General features: G+C 44.5%; 1 protein-coding gene across 1 annotated transcript in view; it reads left to right on the forward strand.

The window, feature by feature from the left end:
- Positions 1-16,746, forward strand: part of MTMR7 (myotubularin related protein 7) — a 79,341-nt gene extending 62,595 nt beyond the window's left edge. The window contains exons 8-14 of the mRNA XM_036250271.1: positions 4,895-5,004; positions 6,301-6,426; positions 8,154-8,203; positions 10,594-10,794; positions 12,014-12,154; positions 13,549-13,675; positions 16,044-16,746. Of these exons, the coding sequence (XP_036106164.1) occupies positions 4,895-5,004; positions 6,301-6,426; positions 8,154-8,203; positions 10,594-10,794; positions 12,014-12,154; positions 13,549-13,675; positions 16,044-16,406 (1,118 nt within the window). The 3' untranslated portion in view covers positions 16,407-16,746. The remainder of the gene's footprint in view (positions 1-4,894; positions 5,005-6,300; positions 6,427-8,153; positions 8,204-10,593; positions 10,795-12,013; positions 12,155-13,548; positions 13,676-16,043) is intronic.
- The last annotated feature ends 340 nt before the right edge of the window (positions 16,747-17,086 follow it).

Consider the following 17,086-nt stretch of genomic DNA (forward strand, 5'->3'; position numbering starts at 1 on the left):
AAGAGTGTGTCCTTTGTCTGTGGTAGTGTAAGAAGATGTAGAGTGTGGCTGATGAGTGCTGTGTGGTATCAGCTAATGAAGACAATAATACCTTAAGCACTAAGGGACAGAGGAATGAGCATGACCCGATGGGTATGTGTGCTGGGGAATGGATTCCAGCTCAGTTATTTACTGGCTGTGTCACCATGGATGACTTAGTAAACCTTCTTAAATCATACTTTCCAATTTGAAAATTGGGAGTAGATAATACCCTATGTGGTAGATAATTCAGGTAGAGGATCAGGCACAATACCTGCTTATAGTGAGTCCATAGGAGCTAACAGAGTTATTTCAGACGTTCACCCGTTTGTCAGACAGTTATTGAGAGTCTATACGTTAGGCATTGAATAGAAAAACCGCTTCATTCATTAACGCAAAGCGAAGTAACTGGTTTTGATATAGAGCAACAATCATGGCAGGAGGAGAAGGTGCTGTTGGCTTAGCAACGTCACTGAGGGCCGTCCCAGGGTAAGAGGGGTGGTTGAAAGTCTTAACTGCATGTCAAAGCTGCAAAATTCAGCTCTGGGTGACATTATCAAAGGAGAGCACAGGACAAAACAAAGTGATTTAATGAGGGAACAGTGGCTGTTTTTATCCTAATTCTGCTTTATCTTGCTGTTCACCAGGACCATTCAAAGATGAATTTAAAAATGTACACCCTCATATAAATTGTTTCATATTTTGTTCATCATGACAGTTAGTTTTGGATAACTGGGATATTTATGAAAGGAGAGCTTATAGAAGAAAGTGTCTCCCATGAAACTAAAGATAGACATGATTAATTTTAGTGGCAAGGTGAGCTGTTTTTCCATAAGGTGGTGGTTGGGATTTAGCAGCTTTGTGTTTGCTGGCCAGGGACCAGAGTCTGAGATGTGATGAGCGTGTTGGCCCTGGCAGCATCCTTGCTGATGTGATTAGTGTGGAATGAGTCCCCACCTGCTGTGGCACACGCTGCTCATGTCTCCACGTCAGCTACTCGCTGCCAACATCTTCATCTTTCATGATTCCTGGGCCTTCTCTCCAGTGGCTGCCGCTGGTATTTTATATCCGCCCGACTCCCTAGCCTCTCAGCACTGTCTCCCAGGCTGGACGTCCTCATTGCCATCTGTTTGACATGTCCTGTTCGGACTCTGACACTCCATAAGCCCCACCTTTACTTCAGTTCCTGTTCATCCTGCTCAGTCTGATTAAGACTCTATCTGTAGAGAGAATAATATGGACATTGGAGTCCGGGAACTAGATTACTATCCCAGTGTCCTTGCTGGCCACCCATGGTGGAGCCCTTTGCTCCTCTCTAAAGTGAGATCACAGTTTCTACTGTATGTGGGAGTTTGAGAGAAAACCAAGTTCCGGGCCTTACACGTGGCAAATGTAATATAAATTGGCACATACATTTTAAAATTTGTTTGCTGAAGGTTGGGTCTTTAGACTCAAAATTCACTTGCAAAGCTAATAAATGCCAATAGAAAATTCTTTGGTGAAACTGCTGCTTGATTTTCTTTAGGCCAGAGGTCATTAGTTTTATTGGAACCTGTGTGGGTGCATGCATTTATACACACACGTGTTTGTTAGTCTCTGGACACACACATTTGTGCATGTGTGTGTTTGCGGACACTGTTTTCTATGCTACTGACGCAGGCAATGCTAACAAATGTATGCAGAACGCGGCCTTGATTGCGCCTTACCGTTTTACATGATCGTCAGCCTTTAAGAGGAAACAAGGTGATGCAAAAACGGCCTTCGTGGCATTCTTGTACAGCGGTTCCAAAGAACAGCGTCACGGGCCAAGCCGGTATTGTTTTAAAGAATCATCATCAAAAGTTCCCTATAAAGAGGGCCTGTGTTTGTTGAGACAGGCAGGGACAAGAGCACCACTAACATTAACGAACTGAATACAGCTCACCGCAGGGCTCGGAAGTTTCTCCTGCCACCACGGTGGCCAAGTGAAAGGGGAGGGGAGGCTGTGACCAGGCTTAAGCACACATTTCCATTTTTCAGCCATAATGAAGTCCTCTGAATGGTTTCACTGGCCAGGATGTTCAGTGAAGGGAGGTCACTATCATTTTGCCAGTTCTTCGAAGACCACTTCATGGGGATTGATTCCAAAATCAAGGAATAAAACTCACTTAGCAGAACTCGGCTGTGTGTCAGGTCTGATAACTAAGGCAGGGCCGTGTACATGTCAACTTCAGATCTTAGGAGACAAGACCAGTCCCCTGGGGTTCAAGAAGATTGTCCCTGCGCCCTCACTGGCACCCACCCAACAACCCCAGAGGAAGAGGTGAGATCGGTGCGGGAAACACTCAAGGAAGATCATCTGAGGCTCACTTTCTTCCAAGTCAACTTCTTATTTCCTTGGTTTCCATGATTACATATATATGCTAGTGTCATTTATATATGTTTATGGGGTAAGTTGCCCTGTTTTGTAAAACACTACTCGCCCTAGGCATTAAACTGCTGGTTAGTTAGTGCAGCTCTGTAATCCGTGGCACAGGCCTCTGATGTCAGCTGAAATGAACTTCGTTCAGCAAAATGCTTTGTAAATATTGGTTTGGGTTTGGCAACAAGAGTGAACAAATCAGTGTTTCTGCCTTATCCTGAGTTTATCCAAACACACCCACCAGTTTTGTATTTAAAAACTTCAGCACTGATTGTCCCAGTCTCCAGTGCACCCCCATCTGTCCCTGTGTATTAATCATCTGTAGCACTGTTTGCTTTTAACACCCCAGACAACGGGGGCGGGGCTCGCAAAGCAGTGACCTTGCCTGCAAACCTGGTGAGGTTAGGTGCAGCGTAATGCTCCTGAGGCAGAAATGTTCAACCAGGAGCCGTTCCGGGGCGGCCTGGGGCCTGAGCTTTCCCTGTGCTGGAAGGTTCCCCCTGGCAGGCCGGTTTAGGGCTGTTCTCCAGCCATCATTCCGGTCTTGCTTTTGGCACCGGTGATGCAAAGCCTGGTGCTTTATTTTTAACTTGCTGTCATTTCCCTGCCTTGTGGGGAAGAAAAGGTGAAAAGGATCATTTGTTCTTGGGCTGAGCTGAGAGTTTAGATGCCAAGATATCCCTCAGGCTCCCTGGTCTTTTCGCTGACTCACCCTAAGCCCTATCATAACAACCGGAAGAGTTGGCCTGCTGGTGAAAAGACTGTTTGCAAGAGAACATTCCCCGTGAAGATTGGAAGCATCAGTGGAGTCCGGAGACTGTACGTGGTGGAATGTGTATACTTTAGGATTAAGTGAACACTTGGGTCATGGCCTGGGGTTAGGCAGAAAGGCCAAGCAGCAGGCGCCCGGGGAGTGGCGAGAACTCACAGAAGGTGCTGGAATTTCCCATGCCTCCCCTGGGCTGTGTGACAGGCAGAGGCCAGCCTGCCACTCAGAGGGCCCCGGTGGTACTGCTCGGCTCTGTCACCAGGACAGACCGAGGGGCAGGCTGGGGCAGGGGTTGCTTACTTTTAACTGGGCGCTGGCAGATTCAGAGGTCTGTCTTCGGAGGGGTGCACCCCCGAGCTCAGGGGCAGGTCAAAGGCAGATCGCCGAGGCTTTCTGGGGTCTGCTCCGAGCATCGACTTCTCTGTGAATTCCTCCCAGAACTGTGACCTGCCTTAGTCAGTCCTGGTGTCTGTCTCCTTGCCACCTCCCCTTCCTAATCGCCCCCTTGCCACCTTACAAAAGACAAGCGCGCCCTTTCCCACACCGTCCATCTTATGACAGTACGTTACTCAGGGTGCCCGAGAGGTGCATCGTTTTAACAGTTCCTGGGGGGCACGCGCCGGAACACGGCTCACCAGGCACGTCCTCCGCGAGCAATCGGGATCCGCTGTCCCGGAGAACAGTTCCCACGTCCCAAGTGCGGGCGACGTTTGTAATTTTACATTTCCTAGGGGACACATTAAAGAAAGTAAAAAGAAAAGGGTGAATTAATTCAATAATACATTGTATTTAACCTAGTATATCCAAAATTATAGTTTCGACATGTAATCAGTATGAAAACTCAGCAAGACGTTCTACATTCTATTTTTGCATCCTTTCCAACATGTAATCAGTATGAAAACTCAGCACACATTCTACATTCTGTTTTTGCATTCAAAGTCTGAAATTTGAGATAGGCTCTCTCAGTTCAGACTTACCACATTTCAAGTGCCCAACAGCCACGTGTGACAAGTGGTTAGGACACTGGACTATGCAATGCTAAGTGAGAAAGTGATAAAATGCATAACCTCGAAGCTGCACATGTGCGGGAGCCGTGGAGCATTCTGACTGGCCAAGTGTGAATTATGAAAAAGCACATAACTGAGACTGAGAAGCGCTGCTTCGGTGCACGAACCTGCAGCCAGACCGCATCCCAGTGTCACTCGTCAGCTTGGTGACCTTGGACAAGTTACTTCTCTTATGCATTGGTTTCCACTTTTATCAAATGAAGATAATAATAGTACCTTCTTCATGTGATTGTAATGAAGATTTAAAAGTTAATATAAAGCACTTAGAAGAGTGTGTGGCATCTAGTAAGCACTCTAAATTTTATTATTGTTGTTATTTCTTGATAAGCCATCAAGGTAGCCACGGCAAAATCTCTAGACTTGCTTTTCAGAATACTTGTGCTCTCCTTCCATTTGGTTACTGTGTGTTTTAACATTTTTAACATCTCGGAGCGTCAGTTTTCATGGGTTGAGTGACCAAAGATAGAACCTTACCTGAAATGGTTGAACAGAACCACATGTAGTTAGCTGAGGCATTTATCCAGATGTTAAGTCTTCCAGAAAATGAAGAAATACTACAGTGAAGACTACCTGCAAATATGATCCCATGTACAACGAGAGTGCCTTTATTTTACTTACATAACACGACTTATCTTGCAGTGTGTGAACTGAAGTCTCCCTCCATGAGTGACTTCCTGTGGGGACTGGAGAACTCTGGCTGGTTAAGGCACATTAAGGCCATCATGGATGCAGGAATCTTCATTGCCAAGGTATGTGGTTGCGAGGAAAGGAGCAAAGGGCAGAGCAGCCAGCACACCCTGACTCCAGAGTGGAGACTCGTCTCCTCTGCATCGGCTGCCCAGCTGGGCCACCCGAGTGGGGAGCTGCTCTGCAGACCTCCACCAGGTTTGCCCTCTGAAGACGAGACTTTGTGAAGAGAGGTCAGTGCTCAGTTGACAGTTATGGCAGCAAAGTGGCCAAGTGGTAAAATAGTTATAGAATATTCTCTGCAGTTAGGCTTGGTCCTAGATGGAGGGAAGACTTTTCTGCAGGAGACTACATCCAAATATAGGTCACTTCAGGGATGGAGGCCTGAGGCTTTTATCTAAGTAAACGGTCCTTTTTGGTGATGGCAGAAGCAAAAGGCATGTTCCCGGACCTGGCAGGTAGGTTCCGTTCGGCCACAGGAAGGCTCTTGCTGCAGCTTTCATACAACTGTGTTTGGATGCACCGTTTGGTGGTTCAGCGGTTTTTATTCTTAAATATAAAATCCGCTTAGATTTATACCTAAAGACAACCATGTTTTTGCTTATGACATGGTATGCACCCCTTTATTAGACACTTCATTTATTCAACAAATACTTCCGCAGCGCCCGCACCTCCCAGGTGCTGAGGACGCAGTGTGGACTGAGTCTCCTCCCAGAGCTCATTGTGGTGCGGGGGCCGAGGCTGACTCAGTAGCTCAGGTAGTGACGAGTGCGGACAAAACCTCCGTTTTCCAGTCTGTTTCCCGTCCAGCTGCTGAGCTAAAATTTTGCACGCTCATTTGCAAACAAAAATTCTTTTCGTAGCGGAGACTTGCTGCTATAATTTTTACCTTTGTTTTCTCCCCATTCCCAACCCTGGATCCATTACTTGGCTCTTATCCTTTTATCTCTAATTTCGTAGTTTTACCATTTCTTGTTTTAGAAAATGGCAAATGCTAGTAGGAGCCCCAGAATTTCAATGTGGGGAAGGCTTAGGTGGAAACCCCGGCGGGGGAGGGGGTGAAGGTGGGCTGAGAGATGTGTCATGGAGATGTTTGCACAGCAAGTGGTACCTGTTACGCAGTAAATATGCTTAGTAGTGGTGGCCACGCGGTCACTTCTGGATGCAGTGGGGAGAAAGCTTTCGCTACCCGCACCAGACCTTGACTCTGCCCTGATCAGACGGGGCATGAGCACTGAGTGCGCAGCTGTTGGTTTTGTTTGTTGTCTGTTTCTGCAAGTATAAATCCGAACCTGGTTCTGATGAGACTTTCCGTGTTCATGGCCATTCTCGGTGGATTCTTGCTGACCCTTTTTCAGGCAGTCGAAGAGGAAGGGGCGAGTGTGCTTGTGCACTGTTCCGACGGCTGGGACAGGACAGCGCAGGTGTGCTCCGTGGCCAGCCTCCTGCTGGACCCGCACTACCGGACCCTGAAGGGCTTCATGGTGAGGCGGCTGCCCGGCCTTCCCCCGGCCTTCCCCGCAGGGCCCTGAACGAGCTATCGGCAACTTTTCGTGTGTGTCCCTCATCGACACTGTTCTTCTCTTAGTAGATCAGCAAGATGAGTTAAAGGGGGGAAGGTGAAATAGGCTTGGAGTGAAGGGGTGAATTTCTGAGATGCTGGAACCAATGAAAACCAATGCTATTAACTGTGAAGGGGGAAATATAAAATACATTCAGTAGTTTCCACTTTGAATTTTACACAGCATTTGCTCGTAGGTATTTCAAGTTTGAGATAGCGTGAATATGTAAAAAAAAAAAAAAAAACACTTTAGAAAAAAAATTGGAAACAACCTTCTATATCGAGCATGCAAAAAGTCCTTGAGAGGAAGAACTTCCACTAACAGCTTTTTAAAAGTAATCCTTTACAACTCTGGATAATAATATTGAACATTTCAGTGTTTTTGTCGTCTTTGCTGAAACTAGGGGTACATCCTCGCAGATTCTGCACCTTTTAGGTATCAAAATGTGACAAGTTGCTTTCAACTGCGGAATGTGTGCAGTTGTCTGGAATGGAGCAGCTTTGGCCAAGCTGGATTCTCAAAATGCCTGCGGGGCCTCCTGAGACAGAGAGAGCTGGTTCCTGCCTCTCGGCCATGATTGGCCCTGACCCCGGGCCAGGGAGAGATGCCGGCAGGCGGCCCAAGTGGGCTCTCCCCGCTGGAAGACCTTTATCCAGTGGTAGCTGGAACGCTGGGCAGGAGGACGAGGCAGGTTTCCTCTCTCGGGCTTTTCCTTTCGGAGTGTCAGAGAACTTCCAGTGACCTGGGACCGCACCGAGACTTGAGTGCTGTGCGTCTGAGCCCTCCCTGGCCTGGGGCTGGCGGCTGGATCCCTTCGCTCTCTTTTGGACACAGAGGGATTCCAGTCGTGCACACCACCAGGGGGCCTCCCCTTCACCCCGCCTTTACCACTGGCTCAGACGCTGTCCCGTTAAACACTCCGTTTTCTGGGGGGAAACCTCTGGCCAGTTTAGAGCGCTGGTATCATTGAAGGGATTATTTGTATTATTAAACATTTTTTCCATCATTTTTTTTATTATTAAACATTTTTTTCATGTCACGTCAAAGACAATATGAAATGAGTAAACACCAAAGCAGGACTGAAACTCTGACTGCGCCCCCGATGTTTCAGAATTCTTCTAATGTTTAGTACAGACCACTGGATTTTAGGGTTCTTCTGAAGTGCAGTCAAGTTAAAGTTCACCGGAAAACATTCCTTCCTAATTGTTTCTGTTCGAAAGGCTGGTGTTTGACCTTGTGCTGAGGGGCGGGTCACGGTGGTTAAGAGACAGGGTGTGGTGTGGGGCCGGGCGATGAGGTGGGGGCTCTCCCCAGTAGCATGAGCTTAGGCCAGGATCCGACCTCCGTGGTCCCCCCTCTGTAAAACGAGGCTGGTAATACCTGTCCTACAGTGAAAGTCGATCAAGCAATATGAACAGCCTCGTAGAAAGCACTCAGTGGGGGTACAGTAACACTGTCACATATCCGTTCCCACTTGCCCTTCTGACACACATCTCTGCATGGTGGATAACGGGAGCTCGCTCCCTTGCAGGCCGCCCCCGAAACTGACCTCTGCTCCAAGAACCCCTGATCCTTCAACATTATTGGTTGTGGTCTCTTATTTTTCCTGGTGTGCTCTCTCCATGATATTTATATTCTTTCTTGTGTAGGTATTAATTGAAAAGGACTGGATATCCTTTGGCCATAAGTTTAATCACAGGTAAGAAATATTTTAAAATCTTTAGTTTCAAATGTTTAGGATTTAAAAAATCTGTTTAAGTTCTCGATTAACTGGGGGGAAATACCTTTATTTCTAAAAAGTGTCTTTGTGTATCTTACTCAGAAAGTTAGAATTTTGTTGTACACACGGTGTCATAGATACAGTTCTGAATACTCTTGGTAGGAATCCATGTTAACAACTTACTACATCATCCCGTTCTTGAAGCGCAGCTGCGAGCTGTGTCGTGCCGTGAAGTCCGAGTGTCCACAGAGGGGTCAGTGCAGGCCGTCCTGAGGCATCTGTCATAGGCGACGTCGCCACCACAGTGGCCCAGGCTGTGGAGCCAGACCGACCCAGCTCCAACCCCAGGTGGTGGCATTTACTAGCTGTGTGGCCTTGGGCGTCCGTCCCCTCTGACATTGGCCTCGTGTCTGTGAAATGGGACTACCCTCCCTATAGCAGGGGTTTTAAAAAACATTTATGTAACTAGTCTAACTCCTTGCCTGGCCCATATATTAGGCTTTCAGTAAACAGAAGCTATTGTTTTGTTTGGAGATACCAGCCTCATTTTGTTAGTGTTAATGATAATACCTGGTGACTTGTGTTCTGGTGTTTTCTGATCTCTGAATGTTAAATGTTGTAGCTGATGTACTCTAGTCCTTTGGTGCTAGAATTTAAATTTAGGCAGTATGCTAATAATTTAGATACATATTTTGATAGACATTTTTCTTTTTGTTAAATCCTCACCCGAGGATATTTTTCTGTTTATCTTCAGATAGAGTGAGGGAGGGAGAGAGTGGGAGAGAGAGACTAACATTGGTGTGAGAGGGACACATTGACTGGTTGCCTCCCACACGACCCTGAACAGGGCTGGGGATGAACTATAACCGAGGTACGTGTCCTTGACTGGAATTGAACCCATGACTCATTGGTCTGCAGGCCGACGCTCTAACCGTTGAGCTAAACTGGTCAGGGCTTGATAGACATTTTTAAAAACATTAAAAAAAATTTTTTATACTCACCTGAAGACATGCTTGTTAATTTTAGAGAGGGGAAGTGGGGGGAGAGGGAGGGAGGGAGACAGATATCAGCTGGTTGTCTTGTATGCGCCCAGACCTGGGATGGAACCCGAAACCTTTAGATGTATGGGACATCACCCGACTGAGCCACACACACCAGCCAGGGCTTGATAGATATTTTTGACTGTTTCCATATGTTCTCCTGAAATAAAGCTCATGGAACTGCCCATGTTTATTTTTGCAGTTTTTGTATTTAGCATTGATTCTGTGCTTTTGTGGAATTCTATTTTAATAATGAATTACATTTCCAGGAAAGCGCAATAATTCCATTTTACTAGAGAATTAAAGCCCCCAAACAAGTTAACCTTCTTAAGATCGTTGTTATTTTCAGTTTTGGTGCCCTATTGACTGTATCTACTGGACAGTTAGAATCTCCAAGATGGAGGACATATGGACAGAAAGAATATGGAAATGGCTGAAGACTAGCTGGATAATTATTTTATAAGGAAAAAGTATTATTAGGCAACTTTTTTTTTTTTTAAAGGTGAGCATAACTGAAACTTTTAAGAAGTTTCCAGACAATTTCTAATGTGTCCACTCTTGGAAAAACGCCTAAACTGATCCTTGCTCATTTCTAGTCCTCAAGCTGTATCCATTGCTGAGATGAGGTTCTGGATTCTTTACACTTGATGGCAGCCAAATGACCCCTTTTGTCTTCTTTCTAAAACTCACGTGACAGGGTAAGGGACTAGGCAGTCTTCATTTAGATTCTAACCCACTCTTGAACGTTGTTTCAAGATTCTCTGACTTACTCTCGAAAAACAGTTATGAGATATCAAGGTATATTAGAATCTGTGGAAATAAATTATATGGCAAGTTATAATACTGCTCTAGAAATGAAACTATCCCTAGAAACTTCGAAAACCACAATTTTTTTAAAGCTGTCTTTCTTATTCCTACCCCTCAAAACAATGCAAAAGTTAAAAATGCTAATGTTTTTTAGATATTTCTTCACTCTCTAGACACTAAAGAAAACCAAGTGAAGATATATTTCAGAAGGTCTAATGTACTTACAAAATTTGAATTAAAAAACACTCTTTGTCCATGGGAAGTTCCCTTTAATTTTATCTTTAGCAGTACACTTTCTTTTGTAGCTATAACATGAATATGTCCCTTCTTGACCCAAACCTTCACTACAAAGTTTCTCTTGAGATTGGAATTTTAAGTTGTTTTTTTTTTTTCACTTCTTTGCATTTTGGATTTATAAGGTAAAATTTACTTGGGAATAAGAGTTGCTTTTATGATTGCTTTTGCATTTATAGCTTTCTAATAAAAAAACAAACTGGCCATGCAAATGCTCTGACACTGCAGATACGGCAACCTGGACGGCGACCCGAAGGAGATCTCTCCAGTCATCGACCAGTTCATTGAGTGTGTCTGGCAGTTAATGGAACAGTTTCCCTGTGCGTTTGAGTTCAATGAGCGGTTTCTGATTCACATTCAACATCACATCTATTCCTGCCAGTTTGGAAACTTCCTATGTAACAGCCAAAAGGAGAGACGAGAACTCAAGTAAGTGTTTTGGTACTTAATTTTTATCTAAAGTAATTTTGTGACTGAGAATTTCAGATGCCCTTTCATAATTCTGAAGACCCTTTTAAACTCACACCTATACTGACAGATTAATGTTCTTTCTTTTTCCTGACATCACTTCATAAATATATCAACTGACAAAGACAGGTACACCCATTTCCGTTTCCTCCTGATGTCCAGACGAACTGGCAGACGTGACACACTACTATCGAAAGGAAACTTCCTGGGGTCGAAGAAGGCGATTTTTGCGTTTAAAAGGAAGCAGATGTCACTGGTGGACCTGTTATTATATAAATGTCACTGGGAAAGCAAACTCAAGCCACTCTTTTATTCAGATTAAAACTGTATTGCCTTTATCCAGATGGGGGAAAAAAGTAGATGAAATTTGGACTTTAAATAAATTATAAAGTCAAAAACTTAAAAACAGCAAAGTGACTTATGAACTGCAAGTGAGAGAACATCTCTGAAATTTTTATAAATTAATATGATTTTAGCAGTGGTCCATATAATACCAGATTTAATTTTGGAAACGGTCAATTCACAGCCAATGGACTCCACTAGTTTTACACTTTCTGAACAGAAGAAAAGGACTTTTTTCTAGTGGATACTAGCTTGTTTTCTCCCAGGACTGTCAAGCTGGTTCCTGACAGCTGGTAGTCATTTAGAAGCAGCGACCCTCAAGCTTGCCCGTTCCCTGGACAGCTCTGTGCTTCGTTGGGACACACCAGCTAATTTAGTGGCATTTGTTTTGGTTTGACTCTTGGCTGTTCCACTCACTAGCATGTGACTGTCGGATACAAATCCCCGTCACCCTCAGTTTCCATTTGTAAAACAGGCATATTTCAGAGAAATTCAGTGAGGGTTAAATGAGAGAAAACATATGAAGCATTTAAATAATACTTGGCAAATAATAAAAGTTTAAGACTATTTACAGTAAAAAACAAAACCCCAAATTACACAGCAGTTCTATCTCACACTCCGGAATTAAACATCTTGTTGAAGCCAGTACAGAGGCGCTGAGATTATTAGTGTTCTTGTGTTCAACCACAAAGACAGAGTGTGCAAATGTCCCTGCTGCAGAAACGGACACGAGATATTCAGATGACAATTACTGGTCCCTTTCCAGCTTTGATATTACACATTCTACTATTTACAAGAACCAAGATAGGTCCTTTCAGGCTTCTTTTCTTGACCACAGAATTCAAGAAAGAACATACTCTTTATGGGCTCACCTGTGGAAGAATCGGGCTGACTACAAAAACCCTCTCTTCAGAGCTGACCCCAGCCAGACCCAGGGGACCCTTCGTCTGCCCACAGCGCCATGCAACTTCATGTACAAGTACGTACACCTCGGACTGTGCTCGGGATGGTCATGAACTCAGATCCTGGGCGTTTCTAAGAAACACTGAGCTTCAAGGCCTCTGGGACACAGAATACTCCAAAGGAGGGTGGCTTCAATGTCTGACCTGGTTTTCTGCCAGTCTCCTCTCCCTAGACTTTCCCCCTAAATAAGGAATTATCTTAGAAGTTCTGTAATGATGATATCTTTGAAATGTAAGTTCCAATTCATTTAAAAGTGAAAGAGGGAGGGAAGGAAAAACGGACTGAATAAACCAATTTTAAGTTAAATGTGGACTCACAAGTTTAGCGATCACAACATTGTTTACCTTTTCTCTGCTGAATCAAGTCCTAGTGGAACTATTTTCCCGTGGAAATAAATTACTTAAGACTGTGTAGAGTGGGTGAGGAGAGAAGGGTGGCATCCTACTGATTCTACTAGTAAGTACTGGGTATTATCTTTTGTCTCTTGCTGCCTTCTCTAGGCCTGTATGCTACAGAAGGATGACTCGGGGGTCAACACAAAGGCAGATTCACAGAATAGACTGAGAAACCACTCCTTCTCTCTTCCCACACCCAACACTCACTTTACGGCTTTTATTCCTCTATAGATTTTATTCCGAATTATTCCAAACTAATCATTTACCCAGAATTTTATAGCAGGATATCAATTCTTTCAGACTAAAAAAAATGCCTCCATTTTTTGTGTAAAACAGCAGTTTTGAGAGCTGCTCACACTGCATTCAGCTGGAATTAACTTCGTATGAACAGCCAGCCGCACATGTGTCATAGAGGGTCCAGTCAGGAACTGTGGACAAGACAACGAATGACTGTCTCTGAGTACTTCCTAAGTAAAGTGTGGACCTATGGGTATCCCTGTGGAAATGCAAACTCTCGTTTGCATTGTTGTGTAGGATAAAAAAGGGAGGGTTCATTGCAAATGCAAATGCAAATTTTTGGTGGTTGTGATAAAACAAGCTAAACCCTCAAATTTAAAAGATTCCCTTTGGAGCTGAAAGATTGTAAATGTTTATACAATTACAAATTTTCCAAGTTTACTTCCAAACAAAGAGCCATTTTCTTAAACCAAAAAATAGAAAAAATAAAATGGTAACATGTGGTGCTCCAATCTATTTAAAAAATTATAGGCCTTTTAATTCAGTACCACATATACAAATTCATGAATTTACTCTCCCTGAAAGAAGTTTATTGACCCAAGAGAAAGAAAACATCAACATGAAGTCACTACCTTAAGTCAGCGGCTTTCTGAGCCCAGAACGTGCACTTGGTTACTGTCAGGGCTGTGGGGCTGCGGGACTGAAGACACCTGACAGGACCTGGGCGCGTGAGTTCGGTGTGACCCAGCAGTGTCACGAGGCTCTGCCTCCCTTCCAGGTTCTGGAGTGGAATGTACAACCGCTTTGAGAAGGGACTGCAGCCCCGACAGTCGGTCACAGACTACCTCATGGCAGTGAAGGAGGAAACCCAGCAGCTGGAGGAAGAACTAGAGGCCCTGGAAGAGGTAAGACACACAGTCGTCCCTCGCCACGGAAGTCCAAGCGGCAAGGGACAACTGTATAAATAAAGAATCCTACTTTGTGGAAATTCATTTATCGTGGTAGAGTCTGGAACTGATTAACCACGATAAATGAGGGCCAACTGCAATGGTATTCGACCTGAAAGAACAAAGTCAGATATATGTACTTGTAGTAAAAACTTACTCTTCATTTTAAAGAGTAATTGCATAATGATATAAACAATCCTGATGCCTGGGCTCTGAGCCTAGAGAGTCTGGTGGAGATGTTCGAGTGCCATTCTGTGACCTGTCACCAGGGCTGAGACCTTGAACTACATGTATAGAGAAGTAATAGGAGGTACAACTTAGGCTTTGAGAAATTCAGAGCTGCGAAAACAGCTTGGCCATTCATAGTCCACTCATGTCATCACTGGGCCAGTTTTTTTTTTATCCTCACCCGAGGACATTTTTGCCTTTATTCTTAGATAGAGCAGGAGGGAAAGAGGGAGGAGGAGAGAGAGAAACATCGATGTGAGAGAGACACATCAAGTGGATGCCACCCACACGACCCAAACCGGGGTGGGGCCAAACTGCAACCGAGGCACATGCCCTCAGCGGGAACCGAACCCAGGACTCTCTGGTCTGTGGGCCGATGCTCCAACTGCTGAGCCAAACCCGCCCGGGCTGACTGGGCCAGTTTTATTTACCCTTCCTAAAGACATCCAAGCTTTATGAAAAGCTGAGGATTCTATCAATCTATTCCAGTATTCTTTTGTTAAAATGCTACAAACAAAAAAATTACTTAATCCTCTAAAAGTACTTAAAACCTTTGCTCTTTTTTCCTTATAACAAAGACAAAATTCCTCCGCCTGGCATGTGAAATGTCCCCACTCCAGTCTAACCTACCTTTAAACTTCTCCACTGTTCCCCTTGCTCCAGTTTAACCGTTCTCTGCTTCTTGTACACAAGTGACACTTCTTCGTGTTTTTCTTCTCACTCCCTCCTGCCAGACGCTCTAACCATCACCAGCATGTCCACGCTGACCTCCTTCAGTCCTGTTAAAGGGCTCCTTCCTCCCTGAAGCTTACCCTGGTCTCTTCCCTCCAACCATATGACCCCGCCCTCTGAAATGACGTTGGCCTCTTCCGAATTCCTACAATGTCCCTATGGCTGGGTCCGTGTTTATCTCGCTCATACTGCCAGCACAGTACCTCTGCACACAACTTCACATGAATGCTTTCCGAACGAAGATCAATACTTGGTACATATGACTTATAATACCTCCCCAGCCCACACTGAAGGATGAAATCTGGTAAAATGTATTTTGCATAACCCAAATGTCCATCATCTGATCAACAGATAAACAAAATGTGGGATATTTACACATCAGAACGTTAGTCTGCCATAAAAGGGGATGTGGTACATGCTACGGTGTGGATGAACCCTGAGAACATAAGCTAAGTGAAAGAAGCCAGACACAAAAGGTCTCATATTGTATGATTCCACTTACATGAAACACCCAGACTAGGCAGATTCACAGACACAGGAAGTAGCTAAGAGATTGCCAGGAACTGTGGGAGAGGGGTTTGGGGAGCCACTGCTAATGAGTGTAGGGTTTTCTTCAGGGATGAAAATGTTTGGAATTAGTGGCCAATTGTTGCATAACCTTGTGAACATACTAAAAACTACTGGCTTGTATACTTTAAAAGGGCGAAGTTTATGGTGACTTATATCTCAGGTAAAAAAATTAGGTAACACCTTATTCCTGATTTTAAAACTATGCATTTTGAGTTCATAGGATGAAATCGCTCTGTAAATCCATCTAGGTACAGAAAGGAGAGCGCCTGGGGCTGTGCCTAGGTTATTCACGATTTTTGCATTTTATAGAAAACCTATGCTAAGGCAGGTATTACCATTCTTATATTAGAGGTGAAGAAACTAATCATTTTGTCCAAGGTCATACAATCTACCTTTGAACCCAAGCCCATCTAAATCACGTTTTTTTTTTGTTTTTTTTTTCATCCTCACCCGAGGATATTTTTCCATTTTTTGTACAGATAGAGTGGGAGGGAGAGAGAGGAAGGGAGAGAGAGAGAGAGAAACATCGACGTGAAGGGACACATCGAGTGGCTGCCACCCGCACGACCAACCAGGGCCGGGGACAAACTGCAACCGAAGTACGTGCCCTTAGCGGGAACCGAACCCGGGTCTCTCCGGACCGCAGACCGACGCTCTAACCGCTGAGCCAAACTGGCCAGGGCTAAATCACGTTTTAACATTATACCTAGCTGGAAGGTAATGATTACTAAAGGAATGCATATGTAAAAAAGGTAAATTATTTGATTTTTCCTGGAAATTGTTGTTTCCTTTTTAGAGACTGGAAAAAATCCAGAAAGTCCAGTCCAACTGCTCTGAAGTGAAGAGCAAGCCGAGCGAACCCAGCAAACACTCAGGGTTTTCCACCTGCAACAACAGCGCAGCCAACACCCCCCAGGACTACAGCGGGAACGCCAGGTCATTCCCGTCCAGGACCCCTTCCCAAGGCGACGAAGACTCGGCGCTGATCCTAACCCAGGACAATCTGAAAAGCTCGGATCCAGACCTGTCGGCCAACAGCGACCAGGAGTCGGGGGTGGAGGACCTGAGCTGCCGGTCCCCCAGTGGTGGCGAGTGTGCCCCCAGCGAAGACAGCGGCAAGGATCGGGACTCTGATGAAGCCGTGTTTCTCACGGCCTGACCTCCCTTTGGACTTCCAAACAAAGGACACGCCAGAAACACTTTCCAAAAATAAGGGAACAGTGCAATTTAAGATTAAAAATAACTCAAGAAATGATACATGATATTGACAATTATAAAATATAGCAATGAAAATGGGGAAAAAGTCCAACTCATCGTTTCTTAAGACTTAAGACGTCGAAGAACAGGAAGTAGCCATTTCTTTTGTCAAATAAAAATTAAGGAAATGATCCCATTTCAGAAATCGTTCTAGACTATGGAAGTTTTATTCACTGCAGAGCGATGACCTCGAGCATCACCTGAGGTTATCAACACAAACTTCCTCGTCACAGCATGCATCTGCTCCAAGTGCAGACCCCTTGCCACACCCTGATACCCCGATACCATCTTCAGTCTTCCCCCTCATTTCACTTCCTGGTGCATCTTTTGTTTCCTTAAACATTTGACGCTACTTCCCTTCCTGACTTTGTCATAACTATTTCTAGTAACAGAGGACATTGTTGAAATGCACCCTTTTTGGTTAATAGATATATTTCTGTAACCCAGGAGCTTTGTAATTGCTTATCTTTCAGGTTTCATGATCTCTTTAACTTTTCCTTAGATAATATATTTTGAATTGTTATAATAATTTTGTTGCCTTTTTCGGGCATCTTTTATTTCTCCATACCATTTAAAAAATGC

This window comes from Molossus molossus, unplaced genomic scaffold, assembly GCF_014108415.1.
Source record: "Molossus molossus isolate mMolMol1 unplaced genomic scaffold, mMolMol1.p scaffold_m16_p_9, whole genome shotgun sequence".
In the NCBI taxonomy this organism is placed as follows: Eukaryota; Metazoa; Chordata; class Mammalia; order Chiroptera; family Molossidae; genus Molossus; species Molossus molossus.